The sequence below is a fragment of the Pavona decussata genome, unplaced genomic scaffold (genome assembly GCF_977016875.1).
Source record: "Pavona decussata unplaced genomic scaffold, jaPavDecu1.1 SCAFFOLD_90, whole genome shotgun sequence".
NCBI lineage: Eukaryota > Metazoa > Cnidaria > Anthozoa > Scleractinia > Agariciidae > Pavona > Pavona decussata.
This window is the reverse complement of record NW_028145507.1, coordinates 541,164-555,000: the sequence shown is the minus strand read 5'-3', so window position 1 is coordinate 555,000 and position 13,837 is coordinate 541,164. Positions and strand designations below refer to the sequence as shown.

At 39.4% G+C, this 13,837-nt stretch overlaps 1 protein-coding gene and 1 pseudogene across 1 annotated transcript; one reads left to right on the top strand and one right to left on the bottom strand.

Moving 5' to 3' along the window:
• Nucleotides 1–3,843: 3,843 nt before the first annotated feature.
• Nucleotides 3,844–9,275, top strand: LOC146474312 (uncharacterized). The gene is made up of 5 exons (XM_085117242.1): nt 3,844–4,066; nt 4,353–4,595; nt 4,912–5,289; nt 6,562–7,088; nt 8,357–9,275. The coding sequence occupies exons 1-5, from the start codon at nt 3,844–3,846 to the stop codon at nt 9,248–9,250; spliced, it is 2,265 nt and encodes a 754-aa protein (XP_084973368.1). The 3' UTR covers nt 9,251–9,275.
• Nucleotides 9,276–9,809: 534 nt separating this feature from the next.
• On the bottom strand, nt 9,810–11,751 carry LOC146474311 (uncharacterized; annotated as a pseudogene).
• Between the last annotated feature and the right edge of the window lie 2,086 nt (nt 11,752–13,837).

Sequence of the window (13,837 nt, the reverse complement as noted above, 5' to 3'; positions counted from 1 at the left end):
GATGATAAAGCTTCTATTTGATTTTCTTACGCGAGGGAATTTACGTCAATGCCAGGGGCAATGTTAAATTTTGGTAATTTGAAGAGTAAGAAGCAACCATGTCGACCGAACAGGCTACACAATGGCCGCTATATTTTTGAAAACAAGAGCGGCATTCCTATAACACCATATAAGGAGCACATGATTGACGGAAGCAAATCGCCAAATGCTCGCGGGGATCGCGTATCAATGAAATCGGTGGTAATTCCGATATTTTTAGCCAGTGAGAGTGAGAAATCGATTTCCTCGAATAAATCGAAAATCTGGCCGTATTTTGAGAAATAAACCGTGAAACCTTTGAAAACACATAAATACCTCGCTACAAATTGAAAAGTTTTTTCTAGAAGGATTGGTAAAATTAAGAGAAATAAGAAGTATTGAAGATTTAGTAAAGTTTTAAAATTAGAATTTGTAGTTAATAATTAATAGACGGACACCAAGTTAGTCCACTAGCAACCTGTGGTGCTCTTGTGTGGGTATCAACTGTCTGTTGGTGTTCCAAAAATCCTTTTCTTTCTTCTATCTCTCCTTAAAACCTCTTTAAATTTCATTCAAATTGAGGTTAAATCCCCCCTTAACTTGCAATTGATTCTTAACTGACACCAGAACTCATCACTTTGGTCTTTCTTGACTTCAGGTGTTTTTAATCTTCAAAAAAAAAAAAAGAAAGTCGAATAGTTAACCCTGCCTTCAAACTGCTTAGTGCAATGCGGCAGTAAAAATACAGGATTCACCCACCCAGAACACGTTGCACGTAGTTGTCTCCTCTTTCCGCTCAAAGGGAGCGAGCTGTTATCAGGTTATAATCAATAATTTTTTTAGTCCTTTGTCAGTTCGTTTATTTTCTCAGTTTCATCGATGTAGTATCAAAACATTAAATCGTCGCGGAGATTCGTTTCGTATCCAAGGTTCAGCATATTGCAGAAGGCCAAAAACCAGTTAAAAGGCAACAAGCCAAGCCGCCGAGACAACTTTGTATCGCAAGGGAAATAACTTTGTACAAAAAGAATAGGTCTGCAAATAGGTGGGTTTTCTAGTTTAATTTTAGTTCGTGTCTAACCCCAGACAGACCCTTATCTGGTTAATACCCGATGGAGCCTGAATTAAAAAAAAACTGACGGTTGTCGAAAAACTGATTCATTGAAATATAGAAATTTAACGATTTTCAACAATCATTATTCCTAATTCGAAAATGGTATACGTTGTTTTGTGTGGTCATTTACTACTTAAATGAGAAGACACTGACGTTTCAGGCTACTTTCTATGTAATGTCCTTTATTCACTAAGCAATTATCTATATTAGAGTACAATTATTTATTGTAAACGTATGTTTTGGCTTATTCCTAGAAATTCTAAAACTTCAGTGTTCAGTCAAAAAAGTACGATAATATTTAACTTTATTTTACTCTATTATTTTCACTCCTCGCTGCAAGCCTAAATATTTATTCACTTTCTTGAATTACATTTTTGCTTCATAGAAACTGAGTTCTTAGTATTTTCGGTAATTTAACTTTTCAATTAAGAAAAACAACACCTCTAGAAACTTATCTTTAAAAAAACCTTATTACTTCCTTTAGAAGGTGTTTTCAGTGGTGAAAATGGAAAAACGATATTGCTGATCTGTAATGAATGTTACTATGTTTCATGCTCGTGCTCGCTCACCACACCTTGAAGCCGAACTTCGCATAACAATTAACTTAGCGAACCTCATTAAAATCCAACTTCACTCGCACACTTTAAGAGCTCTAGGTTCTGCGCTGCCAACTCAATCATTTTCAATTGAATTTTCCTTTTCCTTTAAGGCTAAAACTAAAATCTGTTTCAACAGAATCTTAGTAAAACTTGGTTACTTTCAGGCTAGCGATTTGAATTGCTGTATCGGAATTGTCTTTTTTCAGTTTTCTAAATTTTGGCACGAACAAAGAAACCTTACCTAATTTCTTATTTTTTTTAGCTTTTCGGCTCATTGCAGCTGAATTGGGGCGTGGACACCTACTTTTCGCATAACAATAATGTTTATCGTTAAGAAAAACCAATTAACTTTAACGTTCAACATAAAAATAGAGCTGTTTTGTGAACCATAATCAGTATAGTAGATGTCTTGATTCTGACAAAGAGGAGCACAATTCCCTAGCTGAATAAAGCAAGTTGGACATCAATCTCTGGCGACTTTGTATTTTTAAAATCCGTCTCGTAACATTATTCTACTTCTATTCAGTAACAGTACTTTCACATCATGCAGTAGCATTCAGTAGTTTCACATAAGCTAACAGTAACACATGTCCTTGTTACTATAATAATCAATAGTTATACACTACATACGTACTCCATTGCTCAGAAAGAGAGGACGGTGTCAGCTGGATCTTCCATTTGATTTGAATTCGATCTTGGAGGATACGAATTGTTTTCTGATGTAAGGTATATGAAATGATTCATATATGAACTGCGGATCAGTGTAGATGAAAGCGAGAAGTGATCATCGCAGTGAATTTTCCAATTTATGCAATTGGAAATTAGAAGCCTGAACAAAATTCAGGCTTCAACGGGATTCGAACCTATGACCTCCGCGTTACCGGTGCGATGCTCTACCAACTGAGCTATGAAGCCACACATTGGGAGCAAGGTCAATTATGAGTTCCCTTTTCCCGTGAGAGGAGTGAAATGATGTAAAGTACATGAAATGATTCATATATGAACTGCGGATGTAGATGAAAGTGAGAAGTGATCATACCTGTGAATTTTCCAATTTATGCAATTGGAAATTAGAAGCCTAAAAAAATCAGGCTTCAATTGTTTTCTCAGTTTTCTGTCGTTCTAGCGCTGTGGTAATGTGCGCTTTTAAAGCTACTGAGGCTATTCAGTGTACGGGTTCGGTAAAGCTTTAATTGACATGTTTTGTTAATTTATGTCGTTCTTTTTCATAGTTTAATGGATACAAATATTCCGCATTAAAGAAGAGTTTCGATTTCGCTCATTTTCGTGTTATTTACAGGCTCGCACATGGTTCTTGTTTCTGAAGTCAAAAGCTAAAATGTATCTAATGAGATAAAGTTCACATTTGAAATTGATATCTACTTTTTCAATTCTGAATTGCCTACAGATATCCGGTGAAAACAGTTTCCAAAGAAGACTGAGTCATTTTCGTAACAGTGATATCGCCGTGAGTGTGATAGTTACCCACCGACACTGAGGTGAATAGTTGTTAAATAACCTTTATTTACGTTCGGCAGTGTTTATAACACAAGTGATAGTAAGGCCGAGCATTAAACTTCACAAAGAATTAATTTAAATTGAACATATCATGGTTAATTATCCCAGCTTGTAGGAGGCAGCCTAGCTGCCTCCTCACATTTTTTTCTGGTTATGAGAATATCGTGTAGGAAACCAAAACTTTGTCATTTTTCTTGTAAGCCGTGGCAAAAGACGTGTTGAATTTTAAATACTACCTTTAAGTTAGCTGTCACTGCCTTGAACGATGAGTGTTGAAACACAATATTGAATTCAAATGGTCGAGCTCCCGCCCTTCCCATTCACCTCAGTGAGAAGCTTTGAAAAAAGTCAGAACTGTTTCTACCAGCAACTTCTGTATGCTTGGAATGAATGTCCTTTTTAATATTTATCGCAAACGAACACCATTTATGTTCAATTGTACAGTGACGTCACAACTAATTATGCGATGGCCCGTGCACCGGAAGTCGGCCATGCTGGTGGACATTCAGCCGGTCGCGTGGTGTCAAAACAAAGGCCATTAGGTCAATTACTTCGCGGTTTGTTAAAGGTCTTTGTGTTTTCAGTACTGTATCAATGGGCTACATTTGTGCTGTAAAGAGTTGTGGACACAATACTGCTAGAGATAAGGGTAAATACAGATTTTTCAGGTTTCCAGCGATAATAGCAAACAAAGGCGAAGAAATTCGCGAATTGAGCGAACGGCGAAGAAGGCAGTGGTTTGCAAATATTCACAGGAAGGAATTCGACGATAAGAAAGCTGAAAACTCTCGAGTTTGTAGCATTCACTTTATTTCTGGTGAGTAAATAATATGTAGAATAATATCTTTTCGTACAAAACTCCTGGCAACGGACCAAATGATAGCTGAACTGGCGATCGCCTCGTGTACATTTTGGCGCGTATGGTTGTGTAATCTTTGCCAGGAATCTTTGCATTCTAGCTGCATGGATTTTGAGATAACCTAGCTAGTCATTTCTAAATAACTGTCTGAAATAATAACCTTAAGATTTGCTCTGTGTTTACAATGCTATTTGAAAAAGAAAGATTAGGTTGTATTATTTTATCTACTTAAACTTACTTGCAGGAGAGCGTGCAGAGCTCTTGGACACCAACAACCCTGACTGGGCACCTACTGTGAATCTTGGTCACGATAAAATTAAACAAAAAGTTTCCCAGCTAGCAGTTTCCCGAAATGCTCGCGCTCAAAAGAGGAATGAAAACAAACGGAAATACGATGAGATGGCTTCTTCCTCTACATCTAGAAAAAGTGGTGAGGTGGAGCTCGAGGTTGTTCAAGAAAAAGAATATGTTGAGCCTGAAACATCAAGTAAGTGTACATTATCAATAGGGTCCTAAAAGGTCAGGTTTGCTCTCTTATTTATAAGTTTTCTCCACAAAGGTATTTCAAGTTCATGGAGATTACCGGTAAATAATGTTGATGCTAAAAACTTGTCATCCTGCCTTCCCTTTTTTTTTGTAGAAATAAATAGAAATAAATATTATCACTTACATATCAAATCTTTTAAAATGGTAAACTTCATAATCCTGTTTTTGGCATTGTTTGTATGCCTCCTTCAAGCTTACCACTAAGTTTCATGAGTCATTCAGTTAACATACGTTCCATGTATATATTTTCATTGCAGTGAGTGTGAGCAATTTCACTGCAGCCTCATGTTCACTAGATGAAAGCATTAATCTTGCTGATAACAGTAACGATGACAACGACGACCACAACAAATGTTGCCAGACTGAAAATTTTGTTCACAACGAATATTGCCAGACTGAAAATATTGTTTTAGCAGAGGAGTACTGCCAGACTGATCTTGACATGGCTCAACTGGACAGACAGCAGATCTACATGCAAGATATCACTGATGAGCTCAGCAGTACAAAAGGCCAACTGCAATCAGTTCAGCTAACTGAGGATAGCTTCAGAGATAATGATGATAAAACCAAGTTTTACACTGGAATCCCCAAATTTAATCTTTTAATCCATGTCCTTATAGTCCGTGGGCCAGAGAGTGAAACCCTCCCCCCATCTCGGGATTTTTGCAGACATGTATCATTTTAAACCTCCACCCAAGGGTATTCCAAAAAACAATGTTTGCACTTGATCGATTGGTGGGTGTGGCCGTATGGCGCCATTCTTTATTTTAATCAAAGTGCCACAGGCTACCCAATCTGGAATTTTACTAACAATCTTCTTAAAAGGTATTATCCATGGAATTAACACACAAAACTACCCATACATACTCTTCTCTACCCCCTCTGTTAGATGATACCTCAACTTTCACTTTTAAGCTTCAAAAAGTTGACTACTGCGCATGTCACAAAGTTCATTCAGCCTGTGCAAGGGGTATATGTGAAGTGATGCTTAAGAATTACTGATGTTTCCTTGCTGTAAATAAAACTTTCACTTTTAAGCTTTAAAATTGACCACTGCGCATAACACAAAGTTCATTCAGCTTATACCTATTCAGACTGTCTGAGATCAGAAGCCGCTTTGATTTATTGGAAGCTTTTTTTAGACATAACACTAATGTTTGTCTCTTTGACATTATTTTGCAAAATGAATGAAGCACCTCGCGGAAACATTCTTTTTACTTTTTATTTTCGTTGATTTAGAACTTTGATCCTTAAAGCCTTTTCATCTTTTCCCTCCTTCTCCATTACGCCCTGTCTGTAAAGTTAAAATCCTTGATCGTGCTAATTTTTCTATTGACAGCTAAAATAACAATCAGAAGAATAATTCTTTTTTCTTACAATTATTGTATGAAACATCCGAAGCTTTAGGTCTCTGGTAAACAAACTTTATTTATTTATTTATTTATTTATTTATTTATTTAAAAAAACCTCTAATGTACAAGTTCAAAAACATATCTTCATTGTTTGTTTACTTGGCATGAATGTTTTGTTGTAGCACTTCATTGCCTTCCATCACGTGCGGCGAAAGAGACAAACATTACTGTTTTGTCTGAAAGAAGCTTCCAAAAAATCAAAGCGGCTTCTGATCTCAGACAGTCTATGGCTCGTTAAGACAGGTTAGACGACATCTGCTCAAATATTCTAGGCAAATTTTTGCCAGCCAGGTAAGGATACTATAGGTCATGCTATCAACGCTTTACAAATGTTTCCGACCAGTGAATCGCAAAAAGCCGGCATCTTGTAGCAATTCGGAGCCCGGACCGGATGCTGTCAAAAGGCACAGATTATCAAGACAGTGAACATCAACACCATTGCGCCTAATGCCAGCTGATAGGTGCCTTTTTTGCGACAAAAACCGTTTACGGAAGTCCGGAAAAGAAGAGCATCTATTCAAGTGTGTCACAAAGACAGCGGAAGATATAATAAAGAGAGCCGCAGAGACAAAACAAGATGGAGCCGGAGTATTCTGCTGAAGATACAGGGTATTGACTTAGTCGCCAAAGAAGCGCATTACCATGCCTCGTTCCGTAAAAATTACACTCAATCAGTAAATAGCAAAGAGGTCCCCAAAGAGCAGGAATCAAATGAGGCCCAGGTAGCCATGAAGGCAGCCCACAAGGCTGCTTTCGACACGCTAACTGAGCATGTTAAGAAATCAATCATATCAGGAGGTAATGTGGAGAGGATGTCGATGCTTCATGAACGGATCCTGGCTTACATCCTACAAAACAGTCCTGACTGCTATTATCCTGATTATAGACCAGATAATCTTAAGTCAAAGTTAGTTAAGCAGTTTGGAAGTTCAATCCAGTTTTGGCAGCCAAATTACAGAAGCGAGTTTGTGTATTCATCAGACATCAAAACGGGGGAAGCAATCGGAGTGGCATTTAAAGCGGTGACTTCTGAAACCAAGAGACTTGAAGAGGCAGCATTCACTTTTAGGAAGAGCTATTCAAAGTGCGCACATCGAATCTGAGGAAATGCCACGGCCTCTATCAGCAGATTTTCTTGTGAGTGATACATACTACCACCGCCATGCCTTCAAGAATTTCTGTCAAGTTTACTTGCCGTCAAGAATGATAGTTCTGCAAGTAGACAAAGACTGATATCCTCGTTTGCCCAAGATATCTGTAAAGCAGTTACCAATGGACAGTGGACGATGCCAAAACATCTACTTCTTGGAATGACTTTGAGGCACTTGACTGGCAGTGCTGGGATTGTAACGCTGATTAATCGATTTGGCCATTGTGCTTCCTACTCGCGGGTTCTTGAGCTAGAAACAGCTATGTGCAAAGCTATTGATGAACAAGAAGGTGTTATTCCATTCATGATCAGCCCAGACATGACGTAGTCACACACCTGTGCTGGGACAACTTCGACTTGAGGGAGGAAACGCCATCGGGCGCGGGCACAACACATTACTGCTCACGGCATTATCATTCAGGAAGTGTCAGAAGATACAAGAAATAATACAGTCACACATACAACATCTGATCAACCTAGAACAAAGGGCCGATCTGTTCGATGCTCCTCAGAAGTCTGATGCCTGATGCTGTATTTGAAAGCGCGGATCTGTTCTAAAATTTACATGGAGAAACTTGGTAACGAACATTAATCACTTTTACTACTTTTAGCACAATGGTCTGCTGACGATGGTGACGCGTAACCAGCCGACCCCATTACCTGATGAAGACTAGCAGTAAGGAGTCGATACGTTGCGGACCACAGCCAGTGACTACACAGTGAGACAAGTAAATCATACTGATTGTTTCCAGTGAATCTGAAGAGGTTGCAATCTACAAAATCTAGTAAAGGTGTGTAACTGCTCTGTTTTATTTACAGCAAGGAAACATCAGTAATTCTTAAGCATCACTTCACATATACCCCTTGCACAGGCTGAATGAACTTTGTGACATGCGCAGTAGTCAACTTTGAAGCTTAAAAGTGAAAGTTGAGGTATCATCTAACAGAAGGGGTGGAGAAGAGTAAGTATGGGTAGTTTTGTGTGTTAATTCCATGGATAATACCTTTTCAGAAAATTGTTTTTAAAATTTCGGGTTGGGTAGCCTGTGGCACTTTAATTAAAATAAAGAATGGCACCATACGGCCACACCCACCAACCGACCAAGTGCAAACATCGATTTTTGGAATACCTTTGGGTAGAGGTTTAAAATGATACATGTCTCCAAAAATCCCGAGATGGGGGGAGGGTTTCCTTTTTCTGGCCCATGGACTATTAATCTTATTGCTCCCCACATTAAAAGAAACACCCAAAATGCACTTAGTCAGTTTCAGGAATTCATGTTAGTTTTAATCAGATTAAAACTTAATTCCCCATTGCAGGACTTAGCTTATCGATTTAATATATCCGTGCCAACTGCACACAGAATATTTGACAGGTGGATACATGTAATGTCTGTTAGACTTAAATTTTTAATTAAGTGGCCAGAGCATGAGGAACTGGAAGCCACCATGCCTGTGGTTTTCCAACGCAACTTTGGCAAAAAAGTTGCAGTCATCATTGACTGCTTTGAGATATTTACAGAAAGACCATCTAGCTTAATTGCCAGGGCAATGACTTGGTCTAACTATAAACATCACAATACTGTTAAGTTTCTCATAGGTGTAACACCACAAGGTGTTATCTCGTTTATATCAAAGGCATGGGGAGGGAGAGTCAGTGACAAATATCTTACTGACAATTCTGGTTTGTTGAGAAAACTTTTACCTGGGGACATAGTGCTTGCTGATAGGGGCTTTGACATAGCTGACAGTGTGGGTTTTTATCAAGCTCGCCTTCATATACCGGCATTTACCAGAGGCAAAAAACAGTTGTCTGCAGAGGAAGTAGAGGAGACAAGGAAAATTGCTAATGTAAGAATCCATGTAGAAAGAGTAATTGGTCATGTACGCAGAAAGTACACTATATTACAAGGAATACTCCCTATTCAGTTAGTGACAGCTCGGCGAGGAGATGATTTGGCTCCAATAGACAAAATTGCAATAGTCTGCTGTGCCCTTACTAACCTATCAGAGTCCATCGTACCTTTTGATTAAATATTTTAGACCTTTTCTAGCATAAAAAGTTCGTGCACTAGCAGTTTTGGAGCAAATACATGCCAAAAATTTAGAATTACACTTAACTTGTGTTTCACTGCCCTCGCATGTACAGAAGATTATTTAACCTTAAAGCTGTAGTATCTGTTGGCAATAGGCAATAGCCCTCTTATTGTCTTATTTTTGTGTAAATTTTTAGTTGAAATAACTAAAGATTTTTTTACAATTCTAAACAGAACAGTTATGAAAGGCTTAGCACTGTTCGAATAAAATGTTATTTTACTGTAATAAACTGTCTTCTGCTCTTTGATCTTACAATAATAACCAACTGACAAAATCTATTGAAGAGTTACAGTGTAAGAACTATTCTCCTAAAAATAAAACTGGAAAATCTTGAATGGTGTAGGAAAATACAAACGATTTGCCACTTTAGAAATGACAAGGGAACTGAAGTCGAAATATGTCCAACAATTATTACTGTGATTGTTACTGGGGGCTTAAAAATGGTTATCCCACAAATTTTGTTAAAAGCTGTGTGACTTTTCCTTTTCCCCAGAAAAAGTCTCATTACTCTTTGGGAAGAGTAACTCAGACTAGTTTCATTCTCATTCTAAAGTGGTGAACACATAAGTAGCAGAAAATAAATTGTTTAATGTGTAGTTTTTTTCCAAAACCACTTTGGAAAACAATTTTACACACAGGAGGGGCAAACCATTCACCATCAGGCTCTGTGGTAAGTCCCACACATGACATGTGAAACCACTGGATTTTGCAGCCAGCCTTGTCACACCCAATTAGTCGGCTATCCTCAATGTGCTGTTGGCAGAAGCACCAGGGTCCATCTTCGTCGCTGTCTGTTGATGGTGATTCAGTGAGACGAGGCTGAGCACTAGAACGTGTGTACCATTGTCCTAAAATTTCTGGGAGAACTCCTTTCTTGTAGAAGAGTATTGCCCTTGTCAACACTCTGTCCCAAAACTCAGTGTCAGGCAATACTTGCTGAACAAACATGTCCTTTGTAGTCCAGACAACAAAATCACAGTACTCCACTGCGGTTACAAACAACTGGCACTGTAATTGGTAGTAATAAGGATGAACTGTATCTAAGCACAAATCAACCCCATTGTCATCATGTTTGAGACAGAAACTGCTGTCTGCTGCAGCAGTAGCCAGCATGGCATCCTTGTACTTGTAAGGACATTTAATTTCACAGAGTCCTTTTCCACAGCACTCACAAAAAACAAGACCATCGGGTGAAGCACCTAAAAAGGGCCAGTTCTCGTTTATGTGTAGCCCACTGTCCGCTACAGACAAATTGAGGTGCTGATCGCAAATTGAAAACTCATATGCTTCTCGCGCTTTGCTCTCGTTTGATATGCCCCATTTTGTTGCTGCATTTGAGAAGCGATGAGCACCAGGGTAACAAATCGTCTTAATCAGGCTTTTTGATGGCTTGTCGGGATTGGTTGAGCAAGCAGCTTTAAACTTTGAAGCAGTCACTCGCCCTGATCTTTGCTCAAACCACACTTTGCTGTCTGCCTGGTCTCTTGTTGCTTCCTCGACAATTTCTGCTTCTTTGACACTTATCTTGAGCTCATTAAAAGCTGTTTCGGACTTTTGCTGTAACTCCTGTAAGGTGTCTTCCAGATTCTCTTCATTAAAAAGCTCTGTTAATGGCTTTGGCATTGTTTTGTCCTCAACAGGTACAAAAGCAGCATTATAAGGTGCAACAATGGATAGAATGGCTGGTTTGATCCCACAGTTACTGTTTGAAATTCTTTCGAAAAAGTTGGCCTGTTCTTCTGCTGTGGTTGCTTGGACATTTCTCCTCTCTCTGTGTTCTGGGGTAGCAGATCCCTGTTGACCCAAAGTACTATGCCGTTTCTTGGCAGAGGAAAGGTCCATTTCACAAACAGGAATGTATGGAATTTCCTTCACATACGAAGGCATTACCCACTTACTTTTTTCCTGCGTACATGTAACCGACTGTCGCATTCAAACGCCAGCTTCAATGGCAAAAAGAAGAGCCCCGACGTGTGAGCAGGCCTCGCAAAGTCCTGCCATGCAGTTACAGTGCGCCATGCACACGTTTCCATCCTTTTCAACGAGGAGCCATGTCTTCAGAGGCGTCTCTCTCGCTCGTTGTGAGTGATTTACTCTCGCTGTAACAACCACTTTGTCGGTCCCAACCACTGGTTTGGTAAAAATTGTATTTACCCACCCTGAAACGAAGAAGTTGTAAGCGTCCATAGACTTGTACGCTTTTATTTGCTTTCCAGTAATCCACGAAGTCTGTAGCACCAAATAGTTGACGATGTCAGGATATTCCACGCTAGGGTAATCCGCTAAATCCTCGCTACACTCCGATTTTTTAACATATATGGATCAAATCCACACGTAAGTACCTTTTCACGATATCTCGTCTTTGCTGGACCGGTAAGACCGGCGTAATATTCCGAAAAAGCCACACTAGCGCTCGAACACGCGTCCCCGGACGCCATATTTGACTGAATGGATGTCCAACGCGAGTTACATAACAAAATTTGGTCACGTGGTTGAAAACGAAGAATTGTGATATCTGTTGTCTGTGAAGAAACAAAACCCACTATTTGCGTCATTTGGTAAGTGCGTTTTGACAGAGTAATTCAAGAGTTTCTATTGAACTCGAGAGAAAAAGGGGTCATTGAACGATCAGAGATCAAAGCAGAATTCTCTGATTACTACAGGTCAAATTGACCCAAACTGCACGCGCCTACGGCTCAAGGTATTTAGACCAATTTTGAAATAATACTTTAGGCATTTATCCAAAACAGCCCGGAAACTATAAATTCTAAGTCTTCTATAAACTGACTGACATTTCATCTATGTCTACGGAAATCATGTTTTATGTTTTGACCCGTCCATCTTTCACAATTTTCAGAATTTTTGAAGCAGCTTTTGAATGTGTTCTATCATTTCAACTAGCAATCCTTACGACTTGAAGAGGGAGACAAGCCAGTGTTAATAGAAAGGGAGACTTATTACAAAATCCTGCATATTAGAGAGGCAATTTGATTTTCAACAGCGCAAGAAACCAAGCTCTAAATACTAAAATGACTGAAACTGACGCATTAATCACTTATTTCTGATGACTTTATATTTGAAGTTTGAAGTTTATTTGCCTTTCTTTCTAATATATTTACAATTAATTGAGTGGTTAATGTATGGCGAGGTGACCTCTAGAAACCACCAGGCTTATAGTTGAGGCCACCTCGTACCTAAGTCTTTTTGTTTTTGTTTCCAGCTAGCAAACTCGACCATGACACAACCCAAGCAGGCCATCTTTAGAGATGTTCTCATAATAGGTGCCGGTTGGTCCGGACTTGTGGCTTGTAAATGTATGTTGGAAGAAGGGTTAACGGCTGTGGCACTTGAAAAGCCCAATTTACTTTTCAGTCCAGGCTGAAATTTCCTTACATTTACATGAGCATTTTCAGCCCTGGCTGAAATTAATAGCAAACTCTTTTCCAAAAGGGTTTGTTAACGGAGTCCGGCTGAAATTTCGCCAGACTTTCCCATACTACAAGGTTGAAAAGGCACCCTTTTCAGGTCGGGCCCCCATGTAGCACTCCCACTTCCGGAACTGTAACAGCAAGTATTTCCTCCGTTTATATTTTGCAGGATTATCCTGGATTTGCAACTGGACCACAAACGGCTCTCTGCTTGCTTACCAAGGTCAGTAGGTCACGGTATTGCTGAGTGGAAGAATGATGCCAAATTTTTCCGTTTCTTCATCAATAAAAATGGCCACGTTTTAGATAGAGTCGACTACCAGCGCTGTGTTCCAAAAGGAACAAGTAAAAGCATCAAAGGCAAAACAGTTATCCTCTGCGATGGCACTGAGGTAGTTGTTGATGTCATCATCCAGTGTACAGGTTACAAGACAGAATTCTCTCTCCTCCCCCCTCAGTTTCATGCCGTGCCCTTGACGCACAATTACAAGTTTATCTTCAACGTGGAAGACCCCACGCTAGCATTCGTGGGTAACGTTCGTCCGGTGGTCGGATCTATCTCCAGCATAGCCGAGATTCAGTCGCGATTTGTCGGAAAGGTGTTCTCGGGGAAGTGCGATCTGCCACCACGAGACGAACGTTTTGAAGTAATATATCAAGCACGAGACACAGTGTTTCATCACATATCAAACACCGAGAAGAGAGTTGAAAATACGACGCGTAGCGGAGTATTTTTGACGAACTTCGAGGTTTTTGATATTGTGATGAAACACTGTGACGAGAGTTTGATATAACTTCTCAAACAAACTGATTTTGAAGGAGAAATTAAGGATGCAAAAACAAGGAGTTTTTCATCAGATTTCCAAACACGTCACGGTGCATGATTTCCTTTGTCTTTGGCTTTTGAATTATTAATGAGTTTGAGAAGTGTCGTTGAAAGACAAGAATTCCTGGGACGAATACTTTAACGATTCTTCCCGAAGACTGGGTACACTGGTGGGGGCGTACAGTTACATTGATGACATCGGAAGACTCTGTGGAATAAAACCGGATTACTGGCGGCTGTTTTGGCGGAATCCCCTGGCCGTTTTTGCAC

Excerpts from the sequence above, each read along its gene's own strand:
- LOC146474312 (XM_085117242.1), top strand. The coding sequence starts at position 3,844 with ATGGGCTACATTTGTGCTGTAAAGAGTTGTGGACACAATACTGCTAGA. Across the intron at positions 5,290-6,561 it reads TATAGTCCGTGGGCCAGAGA|TCCGGAAAAGAAGAGCATCT; the intron begins GTGAAACCCTCC and ends CGTTTACGGAAG. Across the intron at positions 7,089-8,356 it reads TCGGAGTGGCATTTAAAGCG|AGGTTTAAAATGATACATGT; the intron begins GTGACTTCTGAA and ends ACCTTTGGGTAG.